At 45.3% G+C, this 22,482-nt stretch overlaps 1 protein-coding gene across 1 annotated transcript in view; it reads right to left on the bottom strand.

Moving 5' to 3' along the window:
* Positions 1–467: 467 nt before the first annotated feature.
* The window catches only part of FKBP9 (FKBP prolyl isomerase 9), a 50,750-nt gene continuing 28,735 nt past the window's right edge, over positions 468–22,482 (bottom strand). The window contains exons 6-10 of the mRNA XM_060020689.1: positions 20,235–20,380; positions 11,291–11,477; positions 6,473–6,618; positions 4,711–4,874; positions 468–1,854 (exon numbers count right to left, since the gene is read on the bottom strand). Coding sequence (XP_059876672.1) covers positions 1,678–1,854; positions 4,711–4,874; positions 6,473–6,618; positions 11,291–11,477; positions 20,235–20,380 — 820 coding nt within the window. The 3' untranslated portion in view covers positions 468–1,677. The remainder of the gene's footprint in view (positions 1,855–4,710; positions 4,875–6,472; positions 6,619–11,290; positions 11,478–20,234; positions 20,381–22,482) is intronic.

Genomic DNA, 22,482 nt, shown 5'->3' with positions numbered 1-22,482 from the left:
AGCTAATGGGAGCCAGTGGCAGGACAGAGAGGATGGGTGTCTCCCCCCTCAGTACTCTGCTCCACTGCCAGCCACAGCTCTGGGAGTGGCTGCATCCCTCCACCAGCTCCTACCAGGCAGCCCCGCCCAGGCTCCCCTGGACCCTTGAGGCCCAGGGGTGGAAGAGCTTCCTACTGTCGTTGGCCAACAGCAGTCATGGGTACCTCGACATCCTTACTGGGCCCCCTGAGCCCTGCCCACACTTCTGTAAAGAGTACTTTCATTAGCTTCTCTTCAGAAGTCCCACATGAGGGTATGTTTGCAGCCAGGACTCTGACTGATACATCCCCTTTATACTGTACGGCAATCTTCCACTTCTTCCAATTCAGTCCTGCTGAGTTTTTATCAAGGGGATTCTGATGGCATGGTGTATTCTCATGGGAAAAATGAGACTTCAGATAAAATACCACAAAACCTGATGATATAATTCAATATTTTATTTATGAAAAAGTCATCTTCCAACATTTATTCCATTGAGTGAGTGCACAGCATTTTCAGGAACGATCTATCTCAGGGCTACATCAGTACAAAATAGTTTAAATTAGTAAAACAAAGCTGTTTCAAAAGGAAAATCATTGTTTACTGCAGGATGAGTGCCACCACCACTTGGGAACAGAGGACATGAGGCAGCAAGGTGGTTACTGCATAACGTGGGGACAGGCCAGCAGGTACAGTGTCCTTCTCCTATGCAGAGAGAGGCTCCCAGGCCTTAGGGCACCTCCCTCTCTAGGACATGAATGAGAGGCAGAAATATGTCACTTTGTCTATGCTCACCTGTTGGGATGACATTTCCGTCGTGGCCACAGTGAGATAACTCTGGAGCTAGGCTTAGCCACCAGCCCTATGTGTATCTATATCTGATCAAAGGATTCAGGGTGAGAAGAGAGGGTGCTATGGGATAGAGTGATGGGAATAAGCAAGAGTGAAGAAGATAATCTTATGTGACAAATGCAGAATCAAATTCTCTACTCATGGTCCAAGATGCCTTTTGTTTGGTCCACTGATTTTCTTTTTAACCTCCAAGTTACCTAGCCAATGGGAGGACCACAGTGAGGTGGGGTATGATTAACTAGAAGAGCACACCTGTGTGTGTGTGTCTGTGTGAGTGTGTGAGTAGAGGCACGGTGGAGGTTGGGCATTACCAGGGCCCATACGGGCCATTGGGAAAACTTCTCTGGGGCTGTCTGGGAATCCTGCTGGGGCATGCCCTCTGTCTCTTCTAGCCATCTGGAGAATAATTTTAAAACACCAGCAAGTTAAAAGCATTTTTAATCCTCTTTATGTAAATATCCTAGACACGTGTTCTTCTGTTCCCTCCAAGATGATTATAACTCCTGTATGACACTATTTTCCTTTCATAACAAAACTACCCAGAAGGCTCACAAAACTGCTGACAATGCAGCATTTTCAATATTCTACACAACCCATGCTAAGGCACCCGCACTGATTTTTTTAGTATCACTGGCATCAGCCTAAAATTCTCACCATGTGTATCAACCCACCCCGATGTATGTCCCAGGTACTATATGACCCACCTACTACTTGCTGACGATTCCCCTTCTGAGAGACCCTCGCACCCTCACTGCACATTCTGCCACAACAGGGGGCTTGGCATCACACAAGTGGCTCATATCAGGTTTAGAGTTCGTCGTGTTTTGCCTCCTGGTCTTTGAGTTTAAACTCCTCAGCCGTGACCTTCCCATCTCCATTCCGGTCCTGGTTGGTGAACATATTCTTCACAATCATCTCAGCATCGAATCCAGGGGCAAGTTTCCCTTTGCCAGATGCCACCTGGGCATGAATGTATTCTGAGAACTGGAGAGAAAGGGGCAGGACAGACCATGAGATACAGCAGCTGAGAACACCAAGCTGGAGCCTGAACAGAGCAGCCCAAGGGCGATGGGGCTGGAATTTGAGTCTGAGCCAGCAGAACAGACAAAATCTTCTGAGCTATACGACCCGGGTTTTTTCCTCCAGATGCAGGTTAAAAAACCCCTGCCAAAATGACTCCAGGAGCCCTTAGGTCCCAGGCAGCCAATACAGAGCAACCACTGGAACTATGCCTCTTCCCCAAATCAACACTTAGTTTTCCACCAAAGGCCAATCCCCTAACCACCCTCGCCTCTCATTCATTCATTCATTCATTCATTCATTCATACAATAAAAACTTACTGTCTACTGTGTGCTAAGCACCATCCTAGACCCTGGGGATAGATCAATAAACAAGCAAAACATCCTGCCCTTGCAGTTCCAGCACATGCTCGTGGACAAGATACATGATCAAAAAGGAACATTTAAAAAGTAAGTAAACTACATGTTAACTTAGAAAGTAAAATGCTCCAGAAAAATGAAGAAGTAGAGCCAAGTAAGGAAGATCCAGCGTGCAGTCAGGGGAACGGGTTGAAGTATCAATTTGGTGGTCAGGGTAAAACCCTAATGTGAAAGAGAGTCTTGTGCAAAGGCTTGAAGGAAGTGAGGGAACAAGCCCAACAGTTATCTAGGGGAAGTGTCTTCTGAGCTGAGAACAGCTGGTAAAAAGGCCCGGGGTGGACATGCCCAGTGTGTTTACAGGACAGCAAAGGGAGACTTGTTAGAGAGGAGGTTACGGCAAGCAGGTGGTGGAGGGCCTTTGTGGGCCATTGCAAAGACTTTGGAAATAGGGGGATGTATGGTCAGACCACTCAAGATGGCTGTTCTCTTGTCTTTGTACATCCCCTGTTTGACTAGTCTCTGCTTCACCTACACCCTACTCACAAGAACATGCTTGCCCCCTGTCCCAGCTAGTGATTGTTCTAATCCTTAGGCCAGAATGGCTCCACCTGCTAGTTTAGTAAAGGGAAACCTCTGCCCTCGTGATGGTCATTAACCTGGGGCCGTGAGGGACATGCCCCAGCTGCTGGTTTCCCTGGTAACTGATAAGCCAACCTGATGTCAATTCTCCTATAAATGGTGGCCTTCTCTCCCAGGTAACAGAGATTCCTGTTATGTCCTGCCTCCTGTCTGCCGTACACAGTCGTAGGGGGTAGCTCCAGGACCTTTTGCTGCAGACTTATATGATACCCCTGTCCAATAAGTTGTTGATGTCTCTGTCGCTGTCTCTAGGCTCTTTCTTCAGTCTCAAGGCTGGGCAACTACAAGGCTTTCAGGCCTGCGGGATGCAGCCCAACAGGAAGCTTCTGCAGGGTTCTGAGATGAAGCAGGCCATGCTCTGACTTATGTTTTAGAAGGATCACTCTGGCTGCTGTGAGGGGCAAGGGTGAGAGCAAGAAGACCTTCGTAGAGGTCCAAGCGGGAGGCGGTGGGCACTGGACTGAGATGCTATGGAGTAGAGGTGATGAGAAGTGGGCAGCTTCTGGATATACTTTCAAGATAGAGCTAGAATAATTTCCTGATGGATTTATTCTAGCCTGTGAGAGGAGGAGAGGAGTCAGAGATGACTGAGTGCTCTCACCTGAGCAACTGGAAGGAAGGCGATGCCATCGAATGAGATGGGGAAGGCTTTGGGTGAAGGAAGTTCAATAAATGAAGATATCAAGTGGGCAGTTGGATACCTGAGTGTGAAGTGGAGAGAAGATGAGCCCGGAGCTGCCCGTCTGGAAGTCACAGGACAAGGATGGTAAAGCCATGGGACTGGAGGAGACCACCAAGGGTGTGATGTAAAGGGGGAGAAGAGCTCAAGTTCAGGACTTAGCCTCCACCCGAAGAGCCCAGGAAGAAGACTCCTGAGAAGGAGCTACCAGTGAGGTAGAAGGAACACAGAGCCAGGGAAAGAAGACGTCTCAAAAAGGAGACAGCTGTGCTGAAGTAAGAGTAAGTAAGGTTCAGCGCCTTAGTGAGACCAGGTTCAGTGGCGTGGAGGGATAAAAACCCAACAGGAGTGGGTGTGAAATGGATTAGAAGGAAAGGAATTGGAGGCAGGGAGGACAGACAACTCTTTTGAGGTTTTTGCTGTAAAGGGAGCAAAGACCTAAAAGAAATGGTAAGATGTATTAAGAGAAGGGAAAATAGCAGCATGTTCTCGGGCTAATGTGAACGGTCCAGTAGCTGGGGAAATGATGACCGAAGAGAGAGAGGGGAGAAGGCTGGAGCCACGTCCTTGAATAAGCAGACGTGGAACAGGCGGAGAGCTGGAATTCCCTGGGGCTGTGACAAGACAGAGGACTCTATTGCCCAGTTCCACAAAGGGGTGTCTCGTGCAGGAGAAACAGCACAGGATCCAGATGCTCCAGACGGGGATGTGTACAAACCGCTGGATGGCTGTGCAACCTTGGGGAAGTCATTTACCTTCTCTGTGCACAGCTGCTTCTTCTGAAAAATAGGGATGATTACAAGGCTGTTGTGAAGGCCAAGAGAGATAATATATGTGAAAAACACTTAGCACAGTGCAGGCCACAGTGAGCACCCAGGAATGAAGAGCTGAATCTGAGCTGTGAGACCTGGAGCCAAGCCCTGAAGCTCTCAGGGCCTCGGTTTCTTCAAAGAGGAGTTGTGAGCTCAACTTAGAGACTGTGTGTGTGCAAGTGCTTGGTACGTGAGCATGAAGGTTACCAGCATCACAAGCAAGCACAGCTGTCCTCACTCTGAGAGGCTTCACATTCCGGATGGGTACCCCGGCCCAGTGAGGCTCCCTGAGCTCCTTGGGTCCCACTTCCCTTCAAAAAGGTCAGTTACCTCTTCCAGGAGGACTTCTCCATTGCCGTCCTTGTCAATTTCTTCAAAGAGGTTGGCTGACACCTCGCCGTTCCATATGAACATGTACCCCTCCGGCAGGCCGGCCACGAGCTCCAGCAGCTCGATGTCAAACACCAACACAGCACTGCCGGGCACTTCTCCATCTGCCACAGCAACGGGAGGAGGGGGCGTTAGCGACGAGGCGGAGGGCACGCCCCTCTCATCCTCTCCCTGCCGGCCACCCCGGTTCTAGCTGCCTCATGGATAGAGGCATCTCTTGCAAAAGCAAGAAAGTTCAGCATCAATCAGTGAGTGGTTTTTCCAAACTGTGGGTAGTGAGTCTCAAAATCAGTTGAGAGAATGGTGACCAATATTTTTTTAAATTAAGGGATAGAATAAAATCAGAGTACATTGCACATAGAAAGGATAGGTATTGTTTTATGAAACTTAGTTTTAATTTTATATATAAAATTAAATGGATATGTATATTAGGTAAAATTGCATGCTTATGTGTAACACAGATTGGGAGATAAAATGTAATTCTTACTGTGTCTTGGTGAAAAAAGTTTAAAAGCCACTAGCAGAGTCTACAATGGTGCTTGAACTTTTGAATAAATCTTACCGCTGAACTTTAAGAATAATACAGTATGCCTTAAAATCATGATCCAGGATATGATTTGTAAACACAAATTCTAGAACAGTATATGTAGTATGAGCCCAAAAGAACTTACAAGTATGTGACTATAAATAAATGTGCATTATTTTAAATTATATATTATAACTATAATCTATATCATAGGAGCATGGTCATACAGGATATACAACATATTTTTTAAAGTGTTTCTTCTCCGACTGGGGGGATTAGCAGAGAGTATCTTTTACAATTACTTAAAAATTTTGAAAAAGAAAATCCAAAGTGCCTATCACTTCTATAAGTTAGCACTTCCCATCTCCTCCATCTCCAGACAGTAGGGGCATAAAAACTGAAAAAGAAGGGGTTCCCACCCACCCCCATGAGGAGGGCTCATTTTGGCCAAAATCATGAAGTAAACCGTAACAGCTGTGAGGGCAACGTAATGCCAGTATTTCCAGAACTTGAAACCAATCTTCCACAAGGAAATCTCCTTGGATAGCTTATAGGTTCAGCATTCCAGTATCCTGGGAAACAGTTCCCCAAGGAAGCACCTGGCTCACCTAAGAGAAGTCACCTGGCAAGCCCTTTCAGGGACATTTCCCACATGTGGGTTTGAAGAGCCAAGGTTTATTTCACAGAAACCCCTGTTTAATCCCATTAATGTGGCACTAACACCGAATTCACGGTGTCTTGAAACAAAAATCTAAATACTTAAATAAAAGTCCCCAGGCTTCCCTGGTGGCGCAGTGGTTAAGAATCCACCTGCCAATGCAGGGGACACAGGTTTGAGCCCTTGTCCGGGAAGATCCCACATGCCACGGAGCAACTAAGCCCGTGTGCCACAACTACTGAAGCCCATGCTCCTAGAGCCCATACTCCAGAACAAGAGAAGCCACGGCAATGAGAAGCCCACACACCACAACGAGGAAGAGTAGCCCCCGCACGCTGGAACTAGAGAAAGCCCACGTACAGCAACGAAGACCCAACACAGCCAAAAATAAATTAGAAAACAAAATGTCCCACAGTCTTTGGGTTTTAAATGGAAGAAGCATATTGTGGTTCTAAATAAGCACAAAATACAGACGGTGAATGTGCCCCAAACACCTTTTAACATTGTTGCATACTCACCCACACCAGCCTCCCCGTAGCCCAGGTGGGGTGGAATGATCACAGTCCGTTTCTCTCCAACGCACATCTCTCTGAGACCCATATCCATTCCCAACACGACTTGTCCAGATCCCAGAACGATATTATATGTTTTACCTAAGTTCCACCTAAAAATGAAACAGAAGAGTCCCTGGTTAGGCCGTGAATCCACTGGTACTTAAGAGTATCCTCCTGAGAAGAACATATCCCTTCTGTGATCTTTCTGCCAAAGATGCAGAACCCCTATGGAATCATAAGGAAACATCAGACAAGCCCACACTGAGGGACATTCTGCAAAACAACCAGCCTATAACCTTCAAAAGTGTCAAGGTAAAAATCAAAGGAAGACTAAGGGAGTTCGAGAGTTTGAGAGTTTTGGACATACTGGAATGGATCCTTTTGCTTTAAAAGAACTTATTGGAACATTGGCAAAACTTAAGTGGGGTCTGAGGATTAAAAGTAATGTATCAACATTAACTTCCTGATTTTAATTGAATTATGTAGGAGAATGTCCACCTTTGTTGGAAATTACACACTAAAGTTTTCAGAGGTGAAGAGCCATCACAGTGGCAACCTTCTCACCAATGGTGCGGCGTAGCGGGGAAGTGCTTTGTACTAGTCTTGCAATTTTTCTCTAAGTTTTAGTCAGTGTTGTAGCTAGTCAGAAATTTTCATGAGAATTTTAAAAATATATAATGTAGTTAAGATCCTGGGATTTGGATTCAGCAAGACCTGAGTTTGAATCCTGGTCAAATTTAATTTGACCCCAGGAAATATAATCTCTCAGTTTTCCTCATCTATAAAATGGAGATAATAACAGGTATTGCACCCGTTCCAAATAGTAAATAATATGCTTGGCACGGCAGAGAGCAAGCATGAAGAGCTCAATAAATGGATGGCCTTGAGAGTGTGAAGTGCTTGTGCCGGTAATAGCCTATGAGTCCAGAAAAATAACTGTGAACTTGGGCCATGGTGTTAATTATCCTTGATGCCCAAGGTCCCAGGGGAATCTAAACAAATAAAAGTTGGCTCAATCACCTCATTCATTACTGAAAGTAAATCTATTTCCAAATCGATGGCATTCCTATCACATCCTAAAGGCAAACAGTGGGAATGTTCTTCAATGGCGAGGAAGAAAAGCCTCCTGGATATCTTGGCGCCCCCTTGATGTCCATCACCAAGTGCTGACAACAGGGAAGGGACTGCCCCTGGTCACCTCCCCTTCTCAGGCTTCCCAGCCTCCCCTGGCCGCAGGGCCGCAGCCTCCTTCCCTTCTCAAGCTGGTTCCCAGGGCCAGGCTGGTTCTCTGGAGCTAGCAAATTAAAACCGCGTTTGCATTTGTCCTACCTGGGAGGAAGCAGAAACAAAGCCAATTCTGGCACAGGATGCCTTGGCCCCAGGCCTGCGGGAGGGCAGGCGGGTCCTCTGTCCTGCCCCCCACACAATCCCTCCTTTGTCAGCAGCACAGAGGCGCCCTCACACTGCCTCTCTCCAGGGACCGTGGGGAACTTCCCGTGGGACTACTGGGTTTCAAAGTCTTACAGAATATTTGAGAACTCATTTAGTTATCAAATAACAAATGTTTACTCTTCTCTGAGGCCAGTTTCAACATACATTAAAAAAAATCCTCCAAGGGCTTCCCTGGTGGCACAGTGATTAAGAATCCGCCTGCCAATGCAAGGGACACGGGTTCGAGCCCTGGTCCGGGAAGATCCCACATGCCGCGGAGCAAGTAAGCCCGTGCGCCACAACTACTGAGCCCATGCGCCGAGAGCCCGTGCGTGCTCCACAAGAGAACCCCGCAATGAGAAGCCCGCGCACCGCAATGAAGAGTAGCCCCCGTTCACCGCAACTAGAGGAAGCCCGCACGCAGCAACGAAGACCCAACACAGCCAAAAATAAATAAATAAAATTTAAAAAAAATCCTCCAAGCAAGCAATTTGTATTCATGTTGCATCTCTGAACACCCTGCTAATTCTTTTTCCTCAAGTCATCATTTTATTTTTATTTTTTATTTTGCCGTTTTCTCTCAGACATTCTCCTCATTCCTTCTGTGCATTCCCGGCTTCCCATTCATTGCAAGCTTCCTGCTTCCTGCCTGCAGGCTGCCCCCTCTGGCTCTCCACCCACATTCCCCTCTATCCTCTCCATCATGGATTCTCCTAGCGCTGATGAATGGGCAGCAGCACCTGCCTCGTTGTTTACAGAGCCCATGTGGGCTCGGGGCGGGACCAGATCCCCTCTTCCAGAAGGAGCTCCTCTCCCACACCCCGGTAAGCAGTCTCCTGCCACACTTCCCATTATCCCATTATTCTGAAGCTTCCACCCAGCGGAGACCAGCAGGGACGCCCAGACACTGCTCTTCCGTGACAGTTTACACGTGACACAAATGACTCAAGTGGTTCAGAATGGAGTTTCCGAGAAGAGGAAGGAGCATCACGTGGCTCCCGGATGCTCTGTAACAATATTGTGCATCCGCCAAACACACATTAGAAGCAGGAAGACTGATTCTCCCCACCCCACGTGAGAAGCGTATCCTGAACCCACCAGAGAAGAAATTCCTTTGTTCATTTCCCACCCCCACTTCCCTTTCCAAGGCCATAGGAGCACCAGACAAGAATATGAACGTTGGCCAGAGCAATGACAGCTAGCCATCGGCCTTACAGACTGTTCTAACCTAGTTTTCCCATGCATAAGCTCACTTGTTCCCAAAACAACTACAAGCCATGCTTCTTCCTCACTGTCTAATCATCAGTGCAAAGAGGTTTGTTGTAAGCCAGGTCCCTGTAAATCTGGGCCCCAGAACCTAGAACATATTTCCTTGATTCTATAATGCATATTTTTTCACATTTTAATATCTCTTGATTTGGGATACATCTTACAATTGACATCATCTCATTGTTTTTTGGCAGTGTTCTTACTTTCTTGAGACACATAAAATGATGCTTCTAACAACCAGCACGTTTTAGATCTCATGAAATACGTTAACTGCCTGAGGATACCGGATCTCATAGCACCAGAGAGAATGCTCTGAGGAGTATGTCCCTCAGGCTCTCCACGCTGGCTCTCCCCAGCCACACTCTGTCACCTGAAGCTAGAAGGCAGAGGTACGCGTGAGAGGGAAAGAAGACCCTCCCCATCTAGAATAAATGCAGTAGCACATATTTATATGAAGCCCTTCTTTCTCCTCAAGACTAAACTTGCGAATCTAAGTCAGGCTCAATACAAAAATGGGTGTACTTATATAGAGACATAAAGAAAGACTGAGGGCTTCCCTGCATGGCACCATGGTTAAGAATCCGCCTGCCAATGCAGGGGACACGGGTTCAAGCCCTGGTCAGGGGAGATCCCACATGCTGCAGAGCAACTAAGCCCATGCACCACAGCTACTGAGCCTGTGCTCTAGAGCCCATGAGCCACAACTACTGAGCCCGCGTACCACAACTACTGAAGCCCACATGCCTAGAGCCTGTCCTCCACAACAAGAGAAGCCACCACAACGAGAAGCTCATGCACCACAACAAAGATTAGCCCCTGCTCGCTGCAACTAGAGAAAACCCACACGCAGCAACGAAGATCCAATGTAGCCAAAAATAAACAAATAAAATAAACAGGGACTTCCCTGTTAGCATAGTGGTTAAGAATCTGCCTGCCAATGCAGGGGACACGTGTTTGAGCCCTGGTCCGGGAAGATCCCACATGCCACGGAGCAAATAAGCACGTGCGCCACAACTACTGAAGCCCGTGTGCCACAACTGATGAGCCTGCACTCTAGAGCCCGTAAGCCACAACTACTGAGCCTGTGTGCCACAACTACTGAAGCCCACGCGCCTAGAGCCTGTGCTCCGCAACGAGAAGCCACCACAATAAGCCAGCACACCGCAACAAAGAGTAGCCCCCGCTCACCACAACTAGAGAAAGCCCGTGCACAGCAACGAAGACCCAATGCAGCCTAAAGTAAATAAAATTTTAAAAAAGGCCAAAAATGTTTCTTTCCCAAAGAAGAGAATAGTGTATTAACTTATAGATACCTCTGAAGATTCAGATACATAAGAAGGAAAGTTCCTTTTACCTGTATGATACTAGTATACACTGTTGATTCCTAGTAATATATTTTCAGATTCATCTCAATCACTTAACATTTATAAAGTACTCCCTTTGTGCTATGCTCTGGTCTAGGTGTAAGGAATAATATGAATAAACATGTTGGGTGTCTAAGGTTTTCAGACCAGCAACAGCGATAGAAACAAAAATAACTAAAAGGCAGGTAATACATAAAACATTATGAGACTATGAGACTATAGAAATGGGAGCAGTTGATTCTTCCTAGGAATTAAGCAAAGATTTTGAGAAAAGGGAATACATTTAAGCCAAGGCAGAAGCTGGCCAGAAGGAAGGGTGTAAGCAGTGCACATCCTGCACCACCGCACATGGCACCCCTGGGAGGCAGAAGACGGGCCTCAGCAGAAGATGCTGGCGAGGCAGAACAGAGCTGACAAGAGAGCCTGATATGCCAGACTCTGGAGTTTAGATTTTATTTGTGGGTTAATTTTTAAAGACAGCAGGATAAGATAAGATCTGCTTTTCAGAAAGACAGTTTCACGGGTGCAGGATGAAACCATTCATAGGGAACTCTTGGAACAATGCACCGGAGTAGCGATGTACACTTGAGATACTCAGCGCAAAGGGCATGAAGATAAAAGCTCTCAACCAGTATCTGATGAAAAGAAAAGGAGGATTGTTGGAACACTGACTGTTATCTGCCAGGCTCACACCCCACCGATCCCTGGCAGCCCTTACGTGGAATCCAGCAGCGTCCCATCCAGAAGCGAGGCGTTGTAGTGATACTTGAGGTAATCCCCCTTCTTACTCAGCACTGAACAGTCGGGGGGCTTATAGTGGGAGGTGATGCTGATGGAGTCTGAAGGGTTGTGAAAGTCAATCACATGGATGTCAAACACCAGCACAGCCGAGCCGGGGATGTTCCCTAAAGGACAGACAAAGGCAATTAGAGGGAACCCTCCAAGCAGCAGCGCACGTGCCTCCCCAGTATCACCAGGTATTCCTCACAGACCTCCAGTGAGGAACACGGGGACCCAGCTGTGAAATCCTAGGCAATGCTGGAAGAGTGGAGCTGGAAGGGCCATTAGAAGTAGCCTAACCCAATTTATAGATGGGTAAACTGAGGCACAGATTTGTCGAGGGTCCACAGTCAGGAACACACTTTGGACTAAAATTCAAGACACAGTACTACTGCCCCATGGAATGGTTCAACCTGAAAGATTTATGGCTTAAGTTCATCACAGATGAGAAAACTAAAGCTCAACCAAATTAAGGCTTGCCCCGCTCCTGCTAGACGTAAGAGGTGAGATGAGAAAATCAGCTGTAGAATGAAAATCACTTTAGTGCCCTACCACTGCTTAAGAGAAGCAAAACCAACAGAAACTTCACAGGGGAAATCACCTAGCCAAACTAGGCCCATATATGCCCCTTAAGATATACTACACCTAACAACTCACAAAGGGCTTTACAACACATCCTGTTTGTTCTACACAAAATTATTACTCTTTTCCATTTTTGAAAACATTATCTCACATCTGAATAATGTTTTACAGTTTACAAAGCATTTTTCACATACACTCTCTCATTAAATCCCTGCAGGAACCCTGTTGGGTAAATATTACCATAAATGCAGGAGTAGCAGGTCATCCATTCATTTAATGACAGCTTCTCAGGAGGGTATCGGTTGTTCACCACACCCCCAGATCATTTCAGAGAAGTTTACACGTAAAAAATTTGTAAATAGTGTTACTTAGAATCAAGGAGGTATAATATTTTCATTAGCATTTTACAGACAAGAAAACCAACTCAGATATAACTTGTTCAAGAAAACAACACAGCTACAGACAATTCAGTAGCGCTATGTGAACATCAACAGCCCCTCCCCACGCCCCATCCTCCAGATCACACCACCCCCACCCCACCATGTGCTCATCTGTTTCCCGGCTGCTGTCTCTCTAACACACACTTAATGGGTAGGTGCTTGTTAGGTACCAGGCACTCTTCTAAGTGCTTTAGATGTATTAGTTTATTTAATTCTCATTATAATCCTATATTCCCAACCTACAGATGAGGAAACTGAGGCACAGATTTTGATGGCCGCCCAAAGTTACCAAGGTAGTAATTAGAGAAGCTTGGGCTTTTACAGCAGCACACAGGTGCCTCATACCCACTAGTGATGGGGATTTGCTGAAGTGAGTGGTTAACAGGGTCCGGGATCTTTCCCAGAGGAACCAGGTATTGCAAACTGCCATAGGAGTATGCCTGGAACCAGGGCCAAGGGCAGCTCTTTGCGGGAAACAGCACACACTAACGGAGGGCAGTGGCTGTGGAGCCAGACAAGGGGTTTCTCAATCTTGGTTGCTCATTAAAACCAACTGGGAACGAACCTTGAAAACATTATGCTCGGTGAAAGAAACCAGACACAGAAAGACAAATATTGTATGCTTTCACTTATATGAGGCACCTGGAATAGGCAAATTCATAGAGACAGAAAGTAGAACGGTGGTTACCAAGGGCTGGAGGGGGAGAGGGTAATGGGGAGTTTGTGTTGGGGATGATGGAAAAGTTCTGGGTATAGACAGTGGTGATAGTTACACAACACTGTGAATATATTCAACGGCACTGAACTGTAAACTTAAAACGTGTTAAAATGGTAAATATGTGCATTTTACCCCAATAAAAAAATAAAATAATTCACCACATTCACAGAATAAAAGAAAAAATCATGATCATCTGAAAAAAACATCACCTGGGCCCCACTCTGAGATTCAGATGTAGCTCACCTAGTGCAGTGATCTCGGCCTTGGGCGCCATCAGGATGTCCTGGAGAACTTGGTGAAAACGCAAAGGGCCAGGCCCTTTCCCATGCAGCACCTCTGGTTCTGTGATCTTTAAGCTCTCCAGGCGATTCTTGCCTGTGATATGCCACAACCTTGCAGAACGGCTGGACTACAGTGGCACCAGGCATTGGTTTTCCAGGCGTTTCTAAGGGGCAGCCAAGGTTCAGGAGCGCTGTGCTAAATGGTCGGTAAGTGAGCAGCTGAGGATATTTAGGAGCCCCGCCTCTCGTCTCCATGAGGAGGACTAAGGCGCAGGCCATGGTTGTGGTGAAGGGGATTGGTGGAAAAGAAAGCTGCATCCTGAGCAGCTCTAATAACCTCTCTGAAAAAAACGTGTGGACGGAGCCCAGAAAGGGACAAGAAACTGATGGCATTGGGCTGGTACAAACTTAACCTCCCCTTGCCAACTATATGGTTGGACCATTCAAGAGGGCTGTTTTCTTGCTCTCTGTACAGCCCCTGCTCAACCAGTCCCTGCTTCACTCACATGACTATCCAATTCTCTTAATCATAGCGCTTAATCAGTAACTGCCTACATGCTTGCCCCCTGCCCCAGGTGCTGGTTTCCCTGGTAACTGATGAGCCAAGCTGACATCAGTTCCCCCTTTAAATGGTGGCCCCTTCTCCCCCGCAAGTAGCGAAGATTCCTGCCACGGACTGCCTGCTCTCTGCCGTTCACGATGGGGTGTTACTCCAGGATCTTCCGCTGCAGACTTGTAAGATCCCTTATCCAATAACTGGTTGATGTCTCTGTGGCTGTCTCTGGGCTCTTTCTTCAGCTTCAAGGCTGGGCAACTACAAGGCTTGCAGCCCAGCACCAACTAAGTGAATGTTGCTTGCCACCTGGATCTACAAGAATTCAGTCATTAGCCACTGCAGTCACTGACCTACAGCACACCTTGGAAAACATTCAGGGGGAAGATCAGGGATAAGGTACCTGTGCTCTGGGAAAACTGGCAGAACAGGCCTCCAGGTTGTTAGAGGTTTTCAGGAGAAAACTTTATGAACCCAGACTCTTGCATCTTCCTACACCTAGAAAAGCACTAAAGTCAGTAACTGAGATACCTACTCCCCGTGACTAGCAGTTACCTTCTACCAAGATGTGTGCTTTAGGGCTTCCGTGGTGGCAAAGTGGTTAAGAATCTGCCTGCCAATGCAGGCAACACGGGTTCGAGCCCTGGCCCTGGAAGATCCCACATGCCGTGGAGCAGCTAAGCCCATGCAACACAACTACTGAGCCTGTGCTCTAGAGCCCGCAAGCCACAACTACTGAGCCCATGTGCCGCAACTACTGAAGCCTTTGTGCCTACAGCCCGTGCTCCACAACAAGAGAAGCCACCACAATGAGAAGCCTACACACTGCAAGGAAGAGTAGTCCCCACTCACCACAACTAGAGAAAGCCCACGCACAGCAACAATGCCCAACACAGCCAAAAATAATAACAAATAAATTAATTAAAAAAAAAAGATGTGTGCTTTACTGTACATATCCTTCCTCCAAATTCACATATATACTGGCCATCCCCCTTACCTCTTTGGAGCAGTTCCTCAGAGCTATCTGAGAGGCTATCTCCCAGGCTATATAGTCCTCAGTAACCCCAAATAAAACTATAAAACTGAACTCACAGCTCTTACATTGTTGTTGTTGTTGCTGTTTTAATTGACACCCTCAAAGGTACATTCATGTGCAGGACTATCTTAGGGCACCAGGACTACCCCACGCCCCTGTGCTCTGATATCAGTTTGCCCAGCACTTTCCTGATAACTAACCCAGCTTCTCAGGCCCCCAGGATCCCAGGTCCAAGTATTCTGATCAGTGGAGAGGTCAATCACACCCTTTCAAGTAAGTATTCAATGTCCGGTTCTATGTCAGCTCCTAGGAAGTTAGCATGAGTCAGTCTACCAGGTGTCTGATTAAGGCACAAATGCACATCTACTGAGGCATCAATAAGAACGTAAGCTCTATGTGGGCTGGGAGTTTGTCTTTTTCTCTGCTGAATCCCCAATACCTTAGGGCAGTGCCTGGTCATGAAGGCACTCAATAAATTTTTGTTTAATAAATTTTATTTTTATTTATTTATTATTTTTGGCTGTGTTGTGTCTTCATTGCTGCACGTGGGCTTTCTCTAGTTGCAGCGAGCGGGGGCTACTCTTCGTTGCAGTGCGCGGGCTTCTCATTGCGGTGGCTTCTCTTGTTGCAGAGCACGGGCTCTAGGCGCACGGGCTTCAGTAGTTGTGGCTCGCGCGCTCTAGAGCCAGGCTCAGTAGTTGTGGCTCATGGGCTCTAGAGCGCAGGCTCAGTAGTTGTGGCGCACGGGCTTAGTTGCTCTGCGGCATGTGGGACCTTCCCGGACCAGGGCTCGAACCCGTGTCCCCTGCATTGGCAGGCAGATTCTTAACCACTGCACCACCAGGGAATCCTGGCACTCACTAAATCTTTGATGGACAGATAGATGGGGTTGCTGGGCCTACAAAAAAACCCAGACTAGACCTCAAGCCATAAGATCCCACCTGCCCCAGGCAGCCAGCACCCCTTCCACCCTCATTCCCTCTATCTGGCTCTGCCTTCTCCAAAGAATACACAGTGTAAAAATAAGTGCTGACCAGTGTAGGGGAGTAAAATTGCCACCCCAAAAATGTCTCTTCGACATGTGGATTATTTCAAGTTGAAAATAAACAAGACGCAAAAGACTCAAAAAAAAAGAAAAAAAGAAAACCTTTCTTTTTACCTCCTTAACTGCCTAAAGAATGTAGATAGAAGACCTGTTGGGGCATGGGGGGAGCTATCACCATACATAACTACTGTATGAACTAGATGTGGAGACAGGAAGGAACCTAGCAAAGTCTGTTAGTTAAAATTTCTCTTGGTGTCCCAATGTCTGTGTGGCCCCGTAAACATTTGTTTACCAAACATTTGCTTTTCCATCTCCAGGTCCGAAACCACTACCCCCAACATCCTCTTCTGTCTTTAGCTAATGGTGGTGTTTAAGGTGAGGGCTTCAGACATTTTGGTGAGTTAGTCAGTTTCCCTAGGTCTCTCCCATATATACATGTCATTAAACTTTGTTTGATTTTCTCCTGTTAATCTGTCTCATATCAATTTATTTCTTAGACCAGCCAGAAGAACCTAGAAGGGTAGAGGAAACTATCTCCTCCCCAACACCAGTAAACAGGTCAAAATAATCCAACATTTCATTAGGCCCCAACACCAGCCTCCTCTCTGAATAAACCCTTAACCAATGCAGAAAAGTATTCATCAATTTTTCCCACTAGATAAGCCGCCTCAAGAAGAGACACAGGGCTTCCCTGGTGGCGCAGTGGTTGAGAGTCTGTCTGCCGATGCAGGGGACACAGGTTCGTGCCCCGGTCCGGGAAGATCCCACATGCCGCGGAGCCCGTGAGCCATGGCCCCTGAACCTGCGCATCCGGAGCCTGTGCTCCGCAACGGGAGAGGCTGCAACAGTGAGAGGCCTGCGTACTGCCAAAAAAAAAAAAAAGAAGAGACACAGGTGACAAAAAATAAAGCGGCCGGCCAACTGGGCCAGAAGGAAACACGGCAGCTCTTGGCAGCGTGGGTTTCCTCTGAGAGCTCTGGGACTTCTGGTTGGAGTTTTCAGTTCTTCATATATGGGTATCAACAAGTCACAGCATAATGGAAACTCATTCTTCCCCTCTGCCTATGACACAGGCAGCAAGAACCCTGGGTGCAATTCAACTCCATCACCGATTAGCTATTGTGGCCTCTAGCAAATGACTCAACCTCTCTGGGCCTCGTTATCTTAACAGAGAACTGTTTTGAGGTTTGAATGAGCCCGTACATGAGAAGTCCTTCACAGTGTGGGTAAATATTAGCTTTCTTCACTTTCGAAAAAGAGTGCTTAAAAGGTCATGTGGAAGTTGGGGAACAGAAACTGAGGAAGTGATGCTGCCACAACCCTGCAGCAGAATCCATTCTCCACTTCAGGGCTGCAAACATCCCAACGCTCTAAATTCAGGGCTGTCCCCATGGAACAAAGCAGACAGCAGAAAGGGCCAGAGCCTTTACAGAAGGCCTACCCCCTCCCCTCTACCAACCCTGCAAGAGAAAATGGCTGCAACAAAATGAAATGCTGATGAGTCGGAAAGTCCAGCATTTCTTCCTTCCACAAATATTTACTGAATGCTTACCATGTGCCTGGCCCTGTGGTATGTGGTGAGAATGCCACAGGCTTCCTCTGTGTCCTGACACCCTTCTAAGGTCAGTCCCTCAGTGATTAGCATTAGGTCCTGGGCAAACCCCACAAGGAGGCCAAGGGCACTCGCTAATCAATAGGACAGAAACAAAAAAAAAAACAAAAAAAAAACAAAAACAAAACAAAACAAAAAAATAGGACAGAAACAGACCCTGTGCAAGAGCAGCTGGGTGTTACTTGCCAAGGTGCCCCTCCCCCCACCATGGGAACAAATGATTCAGGGTGAAGTAGCCTCATGCCCAGAAAATTTATGAGACTTCAAATGTTTCCCAGAGCCTTATATAATTCTTTGCAAAACTGTCTCACACTTGTGAGAAAGCCAAAAGGAGAAATAATTTAAGCAAGTGTTTTCCATCAGTATATTCTTTTTAGGGAAAGGAAGAATTAGTCCTGAGGGCAAAATGAAACATGAATATGCTGAAAGTATTTGTCTATTCCTGCATGTATTTGGCTAGAAGTAGAAATTTACATAATACAAAACAACAGAGCATCAAGACACTAGACAAACAGAACATGAAGCAAGGTTTGTTGAATGATCTTAAGACCTTAAGCTGTGATTGGTTGTGGCTTTATAAATCAGAAATTTAAGTCAGGAAAAATAATGTTTCTCCATGGTACAGCCTAGTTTCCAACCAATCTGATGATTCTTAGATCCTCCAAACAAATCCTACTGGGAAAATTCTGAAATCCACTGTAGCAGTAGAAGTCAGAAGCAGGTTAACAAAATGAATGTGTACAGCCAGCCAGGCCAGCCAGAATCTCATTAGCAAAAAGAACACAAAAGCAAAACAAATACTGTATCAACTCTTCCAAAGTAAGTTGGCAAAAAATGGTATCTGAGAAAAAAAATAATAAAGGAAATATGGTTTGGAACACTATGCAACCATTAAAATTCTATGCAACCTGTTGGCATAAAACATTGTTCACGACAAATTACGTAAAGAGAGAAATTACAAACTAATATGTATAGGTGATCCCACTTTTGTCAGTATTTATTCACAAAAAATACTGTAGTATTTTTTGTCAATAGTGTAGATGGATATGTGTTTATTTCCTTTTATCTACACAGATTCACATATACTCAAAAGTATAGAAGGACAGTCACTTCACGGTTATATGAGTTTCCTATTACTGCTACAACAAATTACCACAAGCTTGGTGGCTGAAAACAACGTAAATTTACTCTCATAACTCTGGACTCAAAGTCTAAATTCAAGGTATTGGCAGGGATGTGTTCCTTTTGGAGGTTTCAGGAGAATCTGTTTCCTTGCTTTTTCCAGCTTCTCAAGGCCACCCTCCTTCCTTGACTTGTGGCCCTTTCCTCCATCCTCTAAGTCAGCAGTGTAGCATTTTCTCCCCTCTCTGGTCTCCTGCTTCCCTCTTGCAAAGATCCTTGTAAGTACATCAAGGCCACCTGGATGATCCAGGATAATCTCCTCATCTCAAGACCATTACCTTAATCACATCTGCAAAGTCTCTGGGGATTAGGACACGGACATCTTTTGGGGCCGATATTCCACCTACCACATTAACAATGGTTATTCCTGGGTGGTGAGATTATGGGAGATTTTTGTTGTTGTTGATCTCTATTTTCTTATTCTAAAGTCAACGTATATTATTTGTGTAACTTTCAAAAAGAAGTTTGCTGTTTGGGTGACAAATATTCTAAAACTGGATTAAGGTGATAGTTGCACAACTCACAACATTTATTAAAAGTCATTGAATTGTATACTTAAATTGGGTGAATTTTATGGTATGTAAATAATACCTCGATAAAGTTGTTAAAAACAAAAACCAAAATCTAATGCACAGTATAGTGAATATAGACAACAATATTGTCTTATAATCATCAAACTTGCTAATTATCAATTATTCCAACCATCAAAAAGAAATGATAATTATGTACCATGATAGAGGTGCTAATTATCACCACAATGGCAATCACATTACAATATATAAATGTATCAAAATAACATGTATACCTTAAATGTACACAAGGTTATATGTCAAATATATTTCAATAAAAACGAAAAACAGGGCTTCCCTGGTGGCGCAGTGGTTGAGAGTCCGCCTGCTGATGCAGGGGACACGGGTTCGTGCCCCGGTCTGGGAAGATCCCACATGCCGCAGAGTGGCTGGGCCCGTGAGCCACGGCCGCTGAGCCTGCACGTCCGGAGCCTGTGCTCCGCAAAGGGAGAGACCACAACAGTGAGAGGCCCGCGTACCGGGAAAAAAAATAAAAAATAAAAACGAAAAACAGTAAAAGGGGGGTTGCAATTTACTTTCAAATGGCTCAACGAAGAAAAAATGTACTGTAGTTACATATATAAAGCAAATATAGCAAGATGTTGACGACTGGTGAATCTAAGTGGAGTTCACTGTACAGTTCTTTCAACTTTGGTGTAGGTTTTAAATTTTCCAAAAGGAAAAGGAAAACGGGCAGGGGGAACAAGGAGTCATGACAGCATCTTTAGAAACTAGAGTTATTTGAGTATTCGAGTCTGAAGCTAGACTAGCTTCTACGCTTTGCCAGAGGCCCTGGTTCCAAGCAGCGTGGAAGCATCAGTTAGTGCCTCTCTAAGGCAGTCTTAGAAGGCAGCCAGCGCTTACCTCTTCCTTCCTCACCATACCCCAGGTGAGGGGGGACCACGATCCTCCTCTTCTCTCCAATGCAAACGCCGAGTAAACCTTCATCCATCCCAGCAATCACGTAGCCCTGCCCAATGTAAGTGTCAAAGGTGCGGTTCCGCGAGTAGCTGGGAAAGAGGAAAAGAGCTTGGTCACGAGGAATACCGCAGCAGCAGTGTAGCTGGTACCATGAGGCAACAGAGCGCAGGGGCCTCCAGACTCCAGAATAGGGTGAACCCTAGAATCTGAGTACAAGCCAGGAAACACGCTCCCCTGAAATGATGAACAAGGATCCACACACTGCGTGGGAGCTGCCGCCTGCACAAACACTCCCAGAAATAAGCCCTCCAGCCCTCTGGTTTGGTCAAGTTATGAATGGGATGCGGGTTACAAGAAGCAATCATGCAGAAATGTAGCTATAATGTAAATCGGACTCTACGCTTGTTGACCATGTCAGGTTAATGAAAAAAGCATTAAGGGTGCCCTTGTCAGAAACTAAGAATTTCTCTGTTATCTCTTGTAAAGAAACAACTTAGAAGTTCTAGAGTCTTCTATTACTCTAACATAAAGTTTCAAATGAAAGCCCAAAAAGGAAAAAAAAAAAAAAAGAAACTAAGAATTTCTCTAAAGAGGAGAGTATCTGTATATGTGGGACATGAATATTCAGATTGCCAGAAAAGTAGCATATATACTGAGAGCAATTTAACTCTGCAGTGAACTCGCCCTACTGCAATCCATGCTCACCAAGCTACCACCCGGTGAGTGCCTGAATTTCCCAAGTGCCTCTGGTAGGAGCCCCAGGCATTCCACTCAGTGGAGAGATCCAGCCTCTGTATTAATTGCCAATTGAGTCTGATTACTGAGTTTGGAGAAAACAAAGCCTGATGATTCCAGAATAAAATAATAAAACTTCATTTGCCACTTCAGATACTGAACTCTGAACCACAGTGATCTGTACCCATTACCCACCCCCAGCTGGAGCAGATGTGGCAAAAAGCTTGTCCTGAGAAAGAGCCAGTCAGTTCCACTGTCACCTCATCAAACACAGCCCAAGGATGACTGTCAGAGAAGATGGTCAGCAGTGGGACCAGGGAGATGAAAAGGCAGAGCTGTGAGAGGCTCTTCCTCCTCAACACCCCTCAGGGACCACAAAGCCAAGGGGCGTGAAGAAATGATAGTAACAAATGATTCTCCTCATCCAGGAAGCAGATTTTCTACATAATTATCTGTATTTCACTGTATATGTATGGAAGACCTATGAAGTGCATAACTCTGGTTCCCTGTGAAGAGGGGAACTGGGTGATTGAGGGACAAGGATAGGTGAAAAATTCTTCATTGTATATTCTTTTACACTTTTAGGATTTTGAACCATATCAATGTATCACAGTAGGAAAAAACGATGTTTAAAAAGAAAAAGAATATTCTCTATCATACAAACTAAAACGTTACAATAGCTAAAGGTATGATTGTGGCCCAGAAATAGCTAGATCACTGGAAAAGGATAAAAATTCTAGACCAAGACCCAAAAGTGTATACAAGAATTTGGTACATGATCAATGTCAGATTTTAAATGAGTGAGGAAGATACAGTTATTCAATAAAGGGTGTTGGAGAAACTGGCTAACCATCTGGAAAAAACCATTTAGATCCTTACTGTCATACTGAACACCACAATAAATTCCAGATGGATTTAAGATTGAAACATGAAAGCATTTATAAACACTGAAGAGAGCCTGCAGAAGCTTTTTAATATTTACTGCAAGTGGTGAAAATGGAAGGGGTTGATGTGAAATTATTACATTTTATTAAATATCTTTGCATTGTTTCACTTATACAACAAGAACATAATATTCTTTAAAATAAAAATTCTAATAGAGAATATTTTAAAGGATAAAAAAATAAAGCCATTAGAAGAGCAGGAGGAAAATACAGGTGAATATTTATATACTCTAGGGGAAAAAAAAACAAGTCCAGGGGCAGGGAGAGACTTTTTAGCAAGTTACTCAAGACAGAATATATAAGAATTTACATAAGAATAAAGGGAGCCATAAAGGAGAAATGGAATGTATTTAACAACATAAAAGGTTTATATTTAAACAGATCAAAAATCACAACAACCGAAATTAAAATGCAAATAAACAGGCAGTATGCTTTCAACAATATGCAACCATAAAATTGTTAATATCTTTAATGTACAGAGATTTTAAATTAATAAGAAAAGGACAAATACC

Source organism: Delphinus delphis, chromosome 9 (assembly GCF_949987515.2).
Source record: "Delphinus delphis chromosome 9, mDelDel1.2, whole genome shotgun sequence".
Lineage (NCBI taxonomy): Eukaryota > Metazoa > Chordata > Mammalia > Artiodactyla > Delphinidae > Delphinus > Delphinus delphis.
The sequence above is the reverse complement of the archived record's forward strand: the minus strand, read 5'-3'. Positions and strand labels throughout refer to the sequence as shown.